At 43.4% G+C, this 16,174-nt stretch overlaps 1 protein-coding gene across 1 annotated transcript; it reads left to right on the top strand.

Annotated features, from left to right (window-relative positions):
* The first annotated feature begins 2,817 nt into the window (after nt 1-2,817).
* On the top strand, nt 2,818-14,206 carry dennd1c (DENN domain containing 1C). The gene is made up of 23 exons (XM_070917171.1): nt 2,818-2,891; nt 3,367-3,431; nt 3,992-4,035; nt 4,744-4,793; nt 4,900-5,019; nt 5,138-5,207; nt 5,315-5,395; nt 5,495-5,560; nt 6,060-6,113; nt 6,223-6,333; nt 6,675-6,775; nt 6,923-6,968; nt 7,092-7,193; nt 7,867-7,992; nt 8,905-9,006; nt 9,272-9,362; nt 9,469-9,509; nt 9,594-9,644; nt 9,742-9,789; nt 9,877-9,984; nt 10,249-10,331; nt 10,445-10,658; nt 12,674-14,206. Exons 1-23 carry the CDS (start codon nt 2,875-2,877, stop codon nt 13,661-13,663), a joined length of 2,781 nt encoding a protein of 926 aa, XP_070773272.1. The 5' UTR covers nt 2,818-2,874; the 3' UTR covers nt 13,664-14,206.
* Nucleotides 14,207-16,174: the final 1,968 nt, after the last annotated feature.

A 16,174-nucleotide genomic window follows, 5' to 3' on the forward strand; every position in this document is an offset into this window, starting at 1 on the left:
TTACACATGATTTCCCAGCAGCAGTTGAGAAACTGTCTGTTATCTCCGCTCTGAGGAAAAAGATAAACAGCAGAAAATCAATGAGGGTTTACATGTTTGACTAACGTTTATACATATAGTTTACTGCAGAATTACAGGAAAACAGCTGTTCTGAATTCATGATGTTTTCTAAAATGATGCCTTTGTTTTCTTTCTTTCTTTTCCTTGTTTGGGAAAATATTGAGTCACTTATGATTTTTATTCTGAGCCTGCTGAATCAGCATAACTACACATGATCAGACATATTGAACGTGCACAAACACAGTCAACTAGTGGGGTGAAAGTCGAGTGGAGTCATTTCTTTGTATATGGCAGGGCTGTTAGGAGTTTCAGGGAATTTGAGTTTAATTTAATTTAATTTCATGAGTGATCTGGTGATGATCTTGGCTAAGATCCAGAAGAGAAGTCAGAGAGGAAAAGACCAGAAAGGCCAACAGCCAGAGCTGAGTCCTGCACGTCCTCCTGCCTGATCCCATATCTGCTGTTACTGGAGACTCTCGCTCTGCAGCACTCTCCTTTCATGCACCTCCCTCCTCCTGCACCTTTACTTCTCCTCACTGCTGTCTCCACAGTCCTCTTTCATGACGGTGAACTTTTTTTGGACTAGTTTCAGTAAAATGTCACACCGGACAATTCCACTGCAGGCTGGCCCTGGAAGACCACATTAATCCACATGTTCCTGATTTGTCAAATTTCATGTAATGGCACACAATGTTTGATATACCTGTTAATATCCAAAATGTAATGGTTGGAGCCTGCCCTCTTTTTCCTGCACTTCTTGACATTGTCACGTCAGAGTATTCTGTCAATATATATAGCACCATATGCCACACTAGTTGCACTGTAATCCCTCCACCACCTTAAACCTGGCAGCCAGACATGAGGCTCTTGACAAATCAGATATGATTTACAGGGCTTAAGTGAATATATTGCTCTACGAAGTACTGAGATTTTTAACATGACACCTTCTTGATCCATGAGTGTACCATTTATGCCCATGGACTGTATGCCTAACAATTCAAACATGGAAAGAAAAAGTTTGCTGTAACTTAATTGCTTATTATAGGAGTGGCAAACAAACTACACCACCTGTGGGACTGCAGCCTAGGGAATATGTACAACTGGGAAAAATACCAAATACCAATAACCTCACACTTTGAGTAAATACACACAAAAAACATTTTTTGAGTTGTATTTTTTACTCGTCTCAGTTAAAATAAAAAAATGCAAGTAATTTTGTCAACTGTCAAGCACATGTGCTGATGATAGATAAAGATGGCAGGTCTCAGTGCAGTAGCTGAAGTCCGTGGTGTAGACGGTGAAGAGGAAGGGAGAGAGGACAGTCCTCTGTGAGGCCCCGGTGTTGCTGACCACTCTGTCTGACACACAGTGTTGCAAGTGCACATACTGCGGTCTGCCAGTCAGGTAGTTGACAATCCAGGACACGAGGGGGGCATCCACCTGCATCTCCGTCAGCTTCTCACCCGGTAGAGCCGGACGGATGGTGTTGAACGCACTGGAGAAGTCAAAGAACATGACTCTCACAGTGCTCGCCGGCTTATCCAGGTGTGCGTAGACGCGGTCGAGCAGGTAGATGATGGCATCCTCCACTCCAAGTTGGGGCTGATAGGCGAACTGAAGGGGGTCCAAGTGTGGCTTGAACATGGGCCGGAGCTGCTCCAGGACGAGTCTCTCCAGGGTCTTCATGATGTGGGAGGTCAGTGCCACGGGTCTGTAGTCCTTGGAGCCACTGGGTGGCGGCGTCTTCGGCACAGGAACGAGGCAGGATGGCTTCCACAGCACGGGGACCCTCTGAAGACTCAGGCTCATGTTGAAGACGGGGTGAAGTACTCCACATAGCTGGGGGGCACTGGCTTTAAGCACCCTGGGGCTGACACCATCAGGGCCTGCAGCCTGGAGTGGAGTCTCCTCAGCTGTCTTCTAACATGGTCATAGTGAAGCACATTGTAGAGGTGACCGGTGGGGGAGGGGTGATGTCGTCAGGTTGAAGAGTGCCGTCAGCCTGGGGACTGGGGGACGAGGTGTGAGGAAAGCTCTCACAGGGGGGTGGGGGGCTGTGAGGAGCAGGAGGGGGAGGGGGAGGGGGGAGTGGAATAGGTGAAGGTTGGAGGCAGACAGCAGAAGAGTCATGGGGGGGTTGAGCAGGGCCCACAGAGTCAAATCTGTTTAAAAACAGATTCAGTTCGTTGGCCCGGTCCACACTGCCTTCAGCTCCTCTGTTGTTGCTCGGCCTGTAACCCGTGATGGTCCTCATTCCACTCCAGACCTCTCTGGTGTTGTTCTTCCTCCTGTGCTTCTCCTTGGCCTCCCTGATCTTTACCTTCAGTTCCCCCTGGATCGTTCTCACCTCGTCTCTGTTTCCAGCTCTGAAGGCCCTCTTCTTTATATTCTTTATTCTTTATATTCCTGCAGCTGCTCATGCAGATACATACAATTTGTGTTTTGTAATTAAAGGCTACCTTTTGACCTGATGGCTGTACATTTTTAAAATAGATGAGAAGATCTAAGTTTTAAAGGAAACAGAGGGGGAAAAATCATCAAAGGACAAGTAATGGAAATTTAAGAGTGAGTGAATATGAAGGCTGAGAGTTTGGAGAGGTCGTCTTATAACAGACGTCATTCGTACATGCACACATTGACACAACACACATACTGACATAGATCAGGAAGTGTTCTGTCACTCCGGCGCTGATTGTGCAGACTGCTACTGCCTTCGTTTACACCACTGCTACATCAGAGGTATGACTATTATCTAACGCACCTGCTGAAGATCTCTGCCCTCCTGGACAAAACACATGGACACATCCAGACAGCATGGGCTCCAGACTGAAGTAAGTTAAATAATGTAATTTTAGCTCGACTTCCATCATCATCGCTCTGCCCGTCAGTCTGTTCTTGTGGTTTTCATTACTTCCTCTCACAACTGCACAGGAAGTTTCCTGCAGCAACTCTGTTGCCCTGTTCGTACTGCCATACACTTCATGGTAGACATGATCTGGTTCAAAGCAGAGCAAAATGTTCATCTGTGTTTGTTGCGTATGACCAGCTTTTGATTATTTTAATGTAATCCCTCTTTATGTAGAAGTATCTACCTGTCTCTAATAGACTTACCTTTGTCCTTAAGAGCACACCTTTTTCAAAATTATCTGACAGCTAAATCTAGGTTTTATGAAATTATAATTTCAGTAATGTGATAAATGTTGGGCAGATTTCCTGGAATGTCTCAGCATTAATGTGCACACATTTTGGTAGGTAACACACTGTAGTATAATCTCACATCAGTGCTGTGAATCTCTTTCCTGCCAGACAAAACCCTGAGCGAACCTTCTACTGGTTCTTTGAAGCAACTTGCCCCGTAGCCAGAGACAAAGGTGGGTCCTCTTCTTTCCCAGCAGCACACCTGGGCCAGGTGGTATTTGCAAATACTGTGAATCCCAGCTTGTGTTCCAACTGCAACAGAGAAGTTGATTAAAATTGTTCCTCAAATTCTTACTGGGGGCCTATTCACGTTGTCATTTTCCCACATGACACACTACACCAGTCTGGCCGTTAACTACCATCTGAAACTTCAAGAAAGCTTCAAAAATAATTAATTTATGTGTTTTGAAATAAGATGATAAGACTTAGTGTATATGAAGGTGTTTCTGCTGAGCTGAGAGTTGCTCATACTTCCTGTCATGTGATCAGAAAAACCACACAGCCTGCCTAGTCACACTTGAACCAGAAGGGAACAGGTTGTGGTAGTCTGACAGACAGAGCAGCTGGGTGTGAGCTGAAGGGGTTAAAAACACCAAAAAACACTTTTATTGACATTTGTTTAATTTGCCCATTTTCAGTGAGCTGTTGTCACATATACTGTATCTGTCTATTATTTCACTCACTGTTGCCTTGTGAAACACTTAAAAGACATTCATTCTTTTTAATGTTATAGATCCTGGTGTACTGTTTCAGTTTCCAGAGGACTTCAGTGATGAGGTAGCCGTTCATGTCTCCTGCTCCTGGAAACCTATAATATTTGTGGATATATTATCACATTAATAAAATGATCATATAGCTGCTTGTTTTTAGCCAGGCTAGCGGCATGGCTCAAGGGATTGCAATGTCAGTCGCTCGGTCCAGATATGTTGAGACATCTCAACAATTACTAACATTCATGGTCCCCAGAGGATGAATCCTACTGAATTTGATGATCCCCTGACTTCTCCTCTAGTGCCACTACAAAGTTGACATTTGTAGTTTTGAATGACATGATTGGATGGATTGCCATTAAATTTGGTATGGAGATTCATGTACCCCTCATGATGAATTGTAATCACTTTGCTGATCCCCTGACTTTTTATCTACTGCCATCACCTGGTCAAATGTTTAATATGTCCAACACTTCATGACCAAATACCTGCAAAACTGCTGAACTTCCCATTAGCCTCAGCTGCACTTTATGTTTAATGCTTAGAAAATGTTTGAACGCAAACACACTGAACAAAGATCGCAAACATGGTAAATGATACGTGCCTAACATTGACAATGTCCTTGTGAATGTGTTAGCATGCTGACTTTTAACTCAAAGTGCCACCGTGCCTATGTACAGCTTTACAGAGCCACTAGCATGGCTGTAGACTCTTAGTCTTGTTCTGGGATTTTTTTCACTTTTCATTTTACACACACAATTCTATGCCACTCTAGGAGTCTTGTCAAACATTACCCAGGTTCTGCTTCCCGTATGACATACAAAGGTGAGTATAAACTGGCTGGATTGCCGTGATTGTCTTTACTCCAGGTTACATTTCTAGCCGGTCTGTTCTTCTGTATGTCTACCTCTCACTACATTCATCTGCACAGAGTGAGGGATGGAGTGGCCGTGCAGCACTTTACTTTTGTTTTGACTGACCTTGAGGGATGCCAGCGGTTTGGCTTCTGTCGTCTCACCAACAGCACACATACATGCCTTTGCATACTCAGGTACATTTGTGTGAGGGTGTGTGAATGTGTGCAAGGGGAGTATTGAAAGAGTAAATCTGGTGTCATGTTGAACCATGCCTTTAACACGATGATAAAAACCATTTTAAATCATTTGCAGTTATCTTCCATGGTTTGAAGTGTTTTACAAACTTCTCAACAACTTGGCTGATTACCTCACAAAAGGACAGGTGCGTCTCCATTGCTTGTGTGTAATCCTTCTGCTCCTCTACCAGCCTCTAATCCACACACTCTTCTATCAGTATCATTAACATAACAACCATCATCTTCTCAACAGACCAATGAGATGAAAGCGCTGCTGGCTGCCCTCTACAAGCAGCCCATCCCACTGGCAGCTGGATCTGTCACTCTGCAGATGGTAAGTCTCTAAATAGCCAATGAGAACCAGGAGCCACACTTGACTTTGTGGCTGTTTTTTTTTTTTGTCAGTGGTTAGCGTGTTGTGTTTTTTTCTGAGGGAGAGCAGCTATTGGTCAGCACAGAGGTGTCCCATCCAGTTGGACACCCAGAGGGAGAAGAGGGGGTGAGTTCATGTGGTGTGGAATAACAGCCAAGCAGATACAGACTAACTCCTGCTGGAAAACGTCATCTGTCTGTACTTGATGGCTAATCCTAATACGTGTGGACTAAAACCTTGTCACTCACCCCTCTAATTAAATGTTTGATTCAAATTTAACACGATTTGCACTAACGTCTGCCATTCGTTATGACCTTTGAAACAGTTGACTGTATGTATCCATAACCCCTGAATAACCCGTGATTGCACTGACCCCACAACAGATGTTTTGTCTTTACGAGAAATGCCTCCATGTGACATTCCAAGTTTCATTCCAAGATAAGAAATCCTCCACTTGAAAGAAACATTTAGTTCCACCTTCTGGATTGGAGTGTGAATCAGAACTGTTGGATGAATTTTGGAATGAAAAGTCTCATCCTGTGTGTCTGTATTATGTTGAAGCCAGTGGAAAGCAAATACACTTCCAGTTTACTCTTTAATGTTTTGTTTCATTTGTTTTCATCAGGTTCCATATTTCATCGCTCCAGACCCCAGAAGTCTTCCTTCCATCCCTGAAAATGTGAGTATGGAATATTTGGGTTTATATCTTATATCCTACAAAGTAGATGCGGTTTTATACACAACACTTTGCCCATTGAAACTGACGCGTGTGTCTCTGGGTCTACCAGAGGAACTTGACAGAGCTGATTGTGGCAGTAGATGTGGGGAACCTGCTCCAGCTCTATGCCAGCATGCTGTTTGAGAGACGTATCCTCATCTTTGCCAGCAAACTCAGCACTGTAAGACTTCTTGATTGATTGATTTTATTTACTTCCTGGTACAGAAGCACGTTCATTCTCTGGAAAGTCACCCTAACCTATAACCATATTTGACAATTGGCTAACGCCAACTCTCACCCATCAACATTCACCTAACCCCAGTGAAGACAGAAACCACTTTAGCTTCTGCTGAATGCAACTACTTGGAAACCAAAGTCACTGTAGCTTGAATAATCTCCATTGTGCTGGGTTGAAGTCACACATTGGACACTATACGTGGCCTATGGCAGACCATACAGCCAGGCTTGCGTATCCTGTGTTGTTATTGTCTGAAACAGTCCTCCATTTTGTGTTTTGTGTAGCTGACGTCTTGCGTGTATGCACTCAGTGCTGTGTTATACCCCATGTACTGGCAACACATCTTCATCCCTGTCCTGCCACCCCACCTACTGGACTACTGCTGGTAAGAAGAGTTCTATCTATCTATCTATCTATCTATCTATCTATCTATCTATCTATCTATCTATCTATCTATCTGCCTGCCTGCCTGCCTGCCTGCCTGCCTGTCTGTCTGTCTATAATGGATTCACACTTTTTTATTTGGTTGCAGTGCACCTATGCCTTACCTAATAGGGGTCCACACCAGTCTATCTGAGGTAAATTACTGGTTAAAACTATTTCAGTCTACAGTCACTCAAATACTACCAAACCTATGAACCTACCAGGTTTGTCCCTACAAACTCCCCGAACCAACAGATTGTACTGTTTTTGTCTGACAGAGGGTGAGGAGTCGTGGGTTGGAGGAAGTAGTAATTCTGAACGTGGACACAAACACTCTGGAAACCCCCTTTGACGACCTTAAAAGGATACCTTCGGATGTGGTGTGTGATTATATATATTTATATATATGTCTTTTTCTTGTCTCACACTTATACTTTCCTTACTATAAAAACAGTTAAGTGTTGACTGCAATGTTATTTAAGTGAAGTCTGTACCACAGACTCAGTTGATGCTTGTGAGTTAAAGGGTACAGGTGCCCTGGTGACGTATGGAGCCACAGGAAATAAACTAGGAAGTAAAAGTCCCTTCTTCGCACTCCTGTTTGCATTTACACCATATCTGTAGAACTGCAGAGACTGGGAAATTAGACTGCTGACAGATTTAAGAATAACGTTGGCAGTTTGAGATTCAACTTTAACACATGAGAATGTTTCCTCAAGCAGTCACCCGCTTGGTCACTGTGTGAATAAATTCTGTACACAGTCCACATTGAAACAGCTTGAGATTTGGGACTAATGAGTGATGATCAGCATTAAAAGCTCTGCCCCAATAGTTCCTGCGCAATCAGAAAGAGCTACCCCTAGAGCAGAGACAGAGACATTCCTGAAATGGTTCCCTCTAGACGTTCCTGCAATGGACACTGGCTATTAGCTGCAATATCAGTCGTATGAAGATAGTCAGGGACTACTAGATGTCAGGCCCCTACCCTCCTCTTACCATGTTTCCTGTTGCTCTGGACTTACATCACAAATATAAATGTAAATATGTCTCCAGATGGCTGGGTTGAAGGTGTGTTTGAAGCGTCAGGCAGTGTCCCCTGGCTGCGGTGTATCAAGGGCCTTCCTGAAAGCTCAGGCTCTGCTGTTTGGAGGCTACAGGGATGCGCTGCAGGGTCACAAGGTCAGTCACTCATAGAAAGGCTTATAGAGTGCTGCAGGAATAAGTTGTAAAACATGGAAATTAATTAGAAATGTTACACTTCCGGTTCCCTCGTCTAGAAGTCAGTGGGTTTTTGGTTAACACAAGCTTAAGAGATTTTCACATTTTGTTCTACGAGATGAAATACATCAGTAAATACCCAACTCTTGAAGGTTTTACATGTCTTATAAAAGGCGGTTGCTAACAAGTGGCTAAAGTCTTCATGCTGAACATGCAAACTTATCTACACACTTGACCCCTTTACAGCCTCGTTATATTTATACTCTTTATTTATCTATATATCTCTCTTTCTATCTATATATATATATATATATATATATATATATATATTCTCTTAAAAGTTATGCTTAGTGGTGGTGACGTTGAAGTAATGCGACCATGGTGTAGTTCAGCCTAACATTAACTTTTTACTACTGACGATTGCATTATGCTTCACAAAATGATAAAAGTTGTTTTCATTTGTTAAGATTATCTTGCTGAACAAAACTATCTACTATCTGCTAATTATCATAAACTTTTGTTTGCCACAGAGCTTATTTTCTGCAATAATCCAAAATCCAAATTGAAAAATCCCATTGGCTTTTTGTCGAGGGGACCAAGGCGATGCTAACTTCTGGTTTGGTCTACAAAAGTATGTCATCCCTGCAGCACTCTATTGCAGACTCCAACTCCTCATAAAAATGACAACAGTGGAGTAAATATTGAATAGTTTGTTAGAATATTTTGTTTGCATTTTTTTATGTATCTAAAAAAAATGCTTTGCATCTGCAATTTTATTAAGTCATTTCAATAGGCTGCATGCCTTTTAGGTCAAGGCAGTGAGTTTATGTGTATCTCTTCTGCCTATCCCCCTCTGCCTTTCTTTCTTTGCAGGACGGTGAAATGTGGTTCAGTGAGGAGCTGTTTCTAGATCACAAGTCTTCTAGCATGAGGCATTTCCTAGAGAGTGCCATTCATTTACAGTGCTTCAAACAGGTACTCACTGTGCCTCCTGTCATTTACTGCCCTCTGCTGGACAGATACTGCAAACATAACACTGGAGGAGGGCTTGTTGGGCAGATAATTAAAATGAAACGTTGCGCCAATCCCAGGTTATATTGCTAGCCTGTTTAGATGTTTTACGCAATGAAAGCCACATAATTGTCTGTAAGTGTATAAATTTACTGGTAAATCAGTGGGACTAAGTCATCCTCATATTAGTGTAAATCAGATAATTTGATCAAATATTTTCTTTTTGTAGTTCATTGATGGCCGTCTGGATATTCTGAACAAAGGGACGGAACCAGATGATCTCTTTGAGGAGGAGATCCTAAAGTGTGAAACAACTGCTGGTGTGTATCTGTGTTTATGTGTGTGTGTGTGTGTGTGTGTGTGTCAAATTTCCTATTACTCACTTATCACTTATCCTCTGTTTTTTGTATTTTTGTTTATTTGCAGGAAGAAGCAAATCTTATCAACAGTTAGTGGGTAATTTAAAGGTAAGTTCTTTTCATTTAAACTGTTTAACGTTTGTTCCCATCTTGTTGAAAAGTGCAACACAGATGCACTTGTGCTTTTGACAGAAGGGGGGAGGAGCACTCATCCTTAACATGAAGTCCAAAGCAAACATGAGGGTGAGTACAGGCCAAGGTGCTTTTGCTGGGAGGAAGTGAATTCAGTCTGCATTACCCAAAACAACTCTCTTCATAGTCTTTTTTTTATCTCTCCCAGGCCAAAGGTCTCTCCAAGTCTGGTTTGAAAAATCTGCTGATGCACAAGGTAGGTCAGCGTTTACGTGCGTGCTTTGCTTGAATCAAATTCTGTTTTATTGTAATCCTTCTTCGTGTGTGTGCGTGTACATTACAGGCCCACAATGAAGAGCACGCCCTTCAGAGAGGAGGATCAGTGTCACACCGCCGTGTCCAATCTGACAGCTTGCAGAATCGTCTGCCAATCACACAACACTTTGGGATGGTGAGATCTGTCTCAAAAACAATCCCATATCTGTTTAAGTATTTTATAAAATTGGAACAGACACCATCATACCACATACTTCACATCCTCATCATTACCCAATCTGTCTATTCTACTGTCCTATGCTGCGTCTTTGTGCTATTTTACACCTTTTATTGCTCCATTTCTGTCGCTTTATTGTGATTCACCCCACCATCTGTCACCGTTGGGGGAATGTTGTGTTCCTATCCCTTTGCTTCATTACTCTATGTTGCCTCATGTCAGTCACGTCCCCGTCGGCCTGTTCACAAACTTAGGGCTCCCCGAGACGAGGAGAACACAAAGGATGCCGGAGATACATGGGATGGGTGAGAGAAAACGAGAGATGGAGAAATGTGGAAAACCCAGGAAAAAAAGATAGGAATACACAGCATGCATTTTCTTGTTTGTGCCATTCTGTTTTGTTATCTGTGTGCATCAGAGCTGTGTCGGGGCCAGTGGTCGAGCCTGACTCTCTGCTCCAGAGGGATGAAGATGAGGGGGAAGATTCGCTGCTGTGTGACCCGGAGGAGATGGATCTGCTGGGAGAGATCTTTGACACGCTCAGCTCCCGCAGCTCCCATGAGCGTGGCCTGCTGTACGGCACACGCAGCCTGGATCTGTTTGGACCAGACAGTCATGACTATATCACGAAGGTAAGAAGATGAGGAACTGACACACACACACACACACACACACACACAATGTGATTTCTGGCAGGGGCGGAGCCATACGTTGTAAACATGCGGGGCTTAGCCCAAACCCAAGGGTGGCCGGGGGTATGGTTCTCCATTTTTTTCCCCATTTACGACAGCTATATGCAGTATTTTTCAAGCCATTTAAGATAATAGAAAGCCTTAAAATCTGTACATCATTTGGGAGAAACAGGACAAAAAGTCATCCTGTAGAGCAGACATGGGCAAACTACAGCCCGCGGGCCATATACGGGCCGTTGGGCTTTTTAATCCTGCCCGCCGAACTTGTCCAAATTATATTATTAAATTAAATTAAATTATATTATAATTAAACCTCATTCATTTGACCTTTTCCCTGCAATGCCCACGTTTCCCCAATAGATGGCGCACTCCAGACACATTGACCTTTGCTGGAGTGTGGCGTATTACTTTCTACTTCACTTTTGCGCTTTGCCCTTTGAGCACTTCTGTAAAAATGAGCGGACCAAAGAAAAGAAAAGTGGACAGCGAGTGTTTAATAATGAGTGGACAACAAAATATTTTTTCACTGAAATCCGATCAACGGCTGTATGCCTGATTTGCCAAGAAACTGTTGTGGTTTTCAAAGAATACAATATCAGCCGTCACTTCGCCACGAAGCATGCTAACTACACTAGCAAGCAGTCAACGCAAGAACGGGCGGCTACGGCTCAGAGGTTGACGGCTACTTTACAGACTCAGCCTTGGCTCGACCTACGTATGTGAGCAGACATTCAGCGTCATGAACATCAACAAAGCCCGTCACAGATCCAAAGTTAACTGACCAACACCTCGGATCTATCCTGAGAATTGCCACAACAAAAACAACTCCAGACTTTGACGCACTGGCAAAAAAGGCAGATCCACCACACTGTTCCCACTGAAACTGAACGGGAGTTTCTCGACTGTGTTATGAAATGAATGCATTTGGAAAACAATTTGTACAGTGAGCCTTATATATTCATGCTTTGCTACCTGTTAAAGGCTAAATCCTTTCATGTAATGGCTTTTACATGTCATTTATATTAGTTCACACAAACACTCCATCCATCTGCTCCTGGCCCGGCCCCTCTGTCAGTTTTTAGAACCCACTGTGGCCTGCGAGTCAAAAAGTTTGCCCACCCCTGCAGAGCCTACATCCTATTTTGTATCTAATTGTTCTCCAACTGTCTTCATCATTCTGAAACCACAACACAATAAATGACTCCTGCCACCTAAAAAGAGGCAAAAATTTGTCTGATGTCACTATTTTTAAGTTACATAACATAGTTAGGGTAGGAATTCGGCTATTCTGTTATACTATGCACATTTGAATCCATTACATTTCATAGTTGTAATGTGATGTGAATGGAGAGTGGTATTCATTAAATTAAGTTAGGACTTTTATTAAATTATTACTTGGTATCAGGAGGAAATATCTCATATTTATGATTGTTTTTCTAATGTACATTTTGTACATATTCCTCAACTATTCTCCTCTTGTCTTATCCCACTAATGTGTCGATCACAGAGTTTAGCATTAAAACTGACAACTGTAAGATGACGCTTTCTGAGGCACCAGTGATGTTTGAAGCTTTGGACGTCATCACTCACGTTATATTCTTCATTTGACACAAGCTCTGCACAATGCATCGATACAGTGACTTCACAGGAGTGAAACAAGCTTCAGAGCTGCGGTATCATCCGCCCATCTCTACTAGTGAGCTAACATTAGCTAACTAGCCAGCAATCCACAGTCACTTCACCAACTCACTGCTACTAGCCTAAGTTAAGTGTTACAGCTCGGTCAGACAGACTGAGGGGAAATGACACAAAGTTGAAATCATTTTAAAAACCTAAAAGATTCGGGGAGACCCTTTTGGTTTCTTTTGAGAAACCATTTGGAGCTGGAGCCCAAGAAGCCACCCCCCTGCTCTGCCGTTGGTTTCTAGTCTAACATTGGCTGTTGTGTTTTCCAGCACGGTTTTCCAGGCCACCCCAGCCAGGAGAGCCTGTCTCTGTCCATCAGCGGCAGTGGCAGCCTACACAGCTGGAATCTGGAAACCACAGAGGAGCTGTCAGACCTGACAGAAGACTCTGATTGGCTATGCTTGGACACCAGCGTACCAGAGGAGGTGGGGACAGAGAGTCTGCTGGCAGTGTGTGAAATGGAGGAGCAAGAAAGCGGACAGGGGGAGGTTAGAGAGAAACAGGAAGAAGTGAAGGTAGCAATAAATGCGATCCAAGAAGAAAAAGACGGCAGAAATAACTTTAAGGAAGTGAATTTAGAAGAAGAGAGAAAGAAAGATGGCCAGGAAAATAGAGTGAGTTTTGGAGAGGACCCTGTGGCTGAGAAGCGAGAGGATGAAGGGCTGAAAGACAAGAGGGGAGATGAGCAAAAGGAGGAGGTAGTTGAGGGACAAGAGGCAAAAACAGTAAGGAATGAAATGCAGAAAGGTGTAGCAAGAGAAGGAGAGGGGAATGAGAGGCAGACGGAAGAAGAGGTGACAGGATCTTTAAACACACTGACAAAACTGAATCCCCATCGTCCCAACACTGTGGGGGAGCAGCAAGGACAGGAGGACAATCTGAGACCCACAGCTTCTCCTGGGCCTCAGAGTCTCATTGCTGAGCCTGAACCTCCTGTAGGTCAGAAAAAAAGCAGTGAAGAAGCAGTAAAGAAAGAGGAGCGGGACATGAGGCAGACCCCCGCTCCTCCTAAAGTGCTATCTGCTGTGGCACGCTTCCAGTCTCGGGCGCATAACCAGGGCTTTCAGGTGACGTCCAGGACCAAGGAATCGGCTGAACCTGGGAGACCTTGCAACACGTTTCGGAGCAGGGAGAATGCACAAACTCACCTGCCATGTGACTCAAATATATCAGAAGAGTACAACCGCTCAGAGGGGCAGGAGGAGGAAGACACGCCTCCAATCAAAGTGTCTGAACTTAAGAAGAAATTTGAAGCTTAATGGATGAGGCTGGGGACACTCTAGTTTTTGTTAATGTCAACAAATGAGAGGAAAAGACTAAAATGAGCCATATCGACACCTGTCTCTCAATACTTTCAGTACTTTCGTCTGTGACTCTCAGCTCCAAGCACATCTGTTGCTATTGAAGATCTTTAAAAATGGAGTAAATGATGTATTTGTTTGGGTTTGATGCGCTGGTGAGTATCTACAGCAGCAGCACAGTGTATGTGGGATTGGGTCAAAATAAACAGTGTATGGTCATTGTAATGAAGGAACATGCAGCAGCCAGTGACACCGTGTGGCTCACTGATGTGTTTTTAATAGTTTGGGGTCTTTTCATGGAATTTGTTGACAAGAAAAACATAGAAAATCACCAGACACCAGGGCACAAACTGGCTAACAGGGCACCTTGCCAATGTTTAGTAAATATTTAAAACCAGATTTTTGTTTGTCTGAATATTGTACACCTGATGAAATGACTGGTGAATTACACTTAGGATTAAGGCAACTAGGCAGCATGGCTGAAATAAAGAAATAAATACATTCTAACAGTGGGGACAATGAATGTTTTGCATATCAGCAACTGTATGCTGTATGCTGTGTGTGAGAGAGTGACTAAGTGACTAACCCTAACCCTCCATCAGCTACATCCCAACAAAAACTGACAAATTCTTCACACAGACTCTGAACCCTAATAAACTAAACATTTTGAACATCCAGGTCTTCTCTCCTTGCCTTCAATGCTCCAAGACAAGGGACAGAAAGAGAGCCGTAGCACTGGGTGTGCACATTCCTGGTTTATTAACAGAACACCTTGGACCATACATACTGATTTTTTTTTTCAAGAAATTGAACATCCAAGAGCTCAACATGAAAGTACATCGCAGTCATTGTCAGTGTTTTAATTAATATCCTTCACACACACACACACACACACAGTAAAAATAGACCAACCTCTGTACAAATACAAAATATACTTCAGCTCATGCGTCTCGTGTGGCAGAATAAAAAGGGAGTGACTTATTTAGAGAAGGGAATACGACAGAAACTCAAATGGCACTCATATATCCTCTTTTCATGCAGTGAAACGGGTGATAGTCTCGGCAGTCTGATCAGTCTATTTGTTATCACCAAGAAACGAAAGGTGCGGCACAAACAGTGTTAAGTGTGTCTGGAGATTTCTGGTGCAAAAGACAAACACCACCCCAGAGGACAGCAGCACGTCGACATCAGAAAACGAGACATTAATCCATAGGTTTACACTGTGGCGACGGGGTGAAAGTGTGCGAGGCCTCTTCTATATGTTCATCATATGAGGCGTTCTTCTTTGGGCAACGGTAGAGGCAGGCCAGGTTTTTCAGGTCCTGCTGCTCCCGTCTGTTTCCTCTCCTCTGCACTGGGCCTGTATGTCCCCTCCATCCTTCTTTTCTTCCGGAAGACACAAAGCAGCAGCAGCAGAGCCAAGCTGAGCAGAGACAGCACGGCGGACACAAACACTGACACTGTAGGTGGGATTAACTCCTGCATCACCATGGTGACAAACAGCTGGGGGAAGGAAACACACACACACACACACACACACACGTCAGGCTGCCCCAGATAAAACCATTAATGATTACATGCAACATGTCAAATAAAGTCTAATGTTTTGGTCCGTAATATCCGAATAATTTCCAAGATATGGGGAAATAAAGACTGTGTTCAATGTGTGACTTGAATTAAAAATAAATTAAAAGCACAACCCACAGTCTTTCAATAGCAGTACTGGAATATCAGGTCAACTGAACATTTTGTCTACACGAAAAAATATGAATGAATATTTTCATGGGTTTAACACGCGTACTGACAGGAACCAGGAAAAGAGATCACATTTCTGCAATATTAGCTTCTCTGCACTGGCTCCCTGTAAAATCCAGAGTAGAGTTTAAAATCCTTCTCCTGACCTACAAAGCTCTTACTGGTCAGGCACCATCATATCTTAAAGAGCTCATAGTACCTTATTACCCCACTAGAGCACTGCGCTCCCAGAGTGCAGGGTTGCTTGTGGTTTCTAGAGTCTCCACAAAGTCTTGCCTTCAGTTGTCAAGCTCCTCTCCTGTGGCATCGGTCCCCAGTTTGGGTCCAGGAGGCAGACACACTCCCTACTTTTAAGAGTAGGCTTAAAACTTTGCTTTTTGATAACGGTTGTAGTTAGGGCTGCTGGGGAACTTCCCATGATGCACTGAGCTTTCCTCCTCTCCCTCTCCATCTTTACACATTCCCACCAAATGTCCCACCAATGCATGTTACTAACTTTATATCCTGGAGTTTCTTTGTGTTTTCCCGTCTCGCAGGTTCCTGTGGATCGTGGTCCTGGTACGCCTGGCTGCTGCCGCCATGGGCCTGCTTGACTCTCATCGCTACAATTATTATTTTAATGTCATAGTTCTGTTACTATTAAACATATTACTGCTATTATTAATCATATCTCAGTTATTATTACAGCTGTAAGTACTATCATCAGTCATATTT

The sequence above is a fragment of the Enoplosus armatus genome, chromosome 2 (assembly GCF_043641665.1).
Source record: "Enoplosus armatus isolate fEnoArm2 chromosome 2, fEnoArm2.hap1, whole genome shotgun sequence".
NCBI classification, from domain to species: Eukaryota; Metazoa; Chordata; class Actinopteri; order Centrarchiformes; family Enoplosidae; genus Enoplosus; species Enoplosus armatus.

Excerpts from the sequence above, each read along its gene's own strand:
- dennd1c (XM_070917171.1), top strand. Across the intron at positions 5,020-5,137 it reads ACATGCCTTTGCATACTCAG|TTATCTTCCATGGTTTGAAG; the intron begins GTACATTTGTGT and ends AATCATTTGCAG. Across the intron at positions 6,334-6,674 it reads TTGCCAGCAAACTCAGCACT|CTGACGTCTTGCGTGTATGC; the intron begins GTAAGACTTCTT and ends TGTTTTGTGTAG.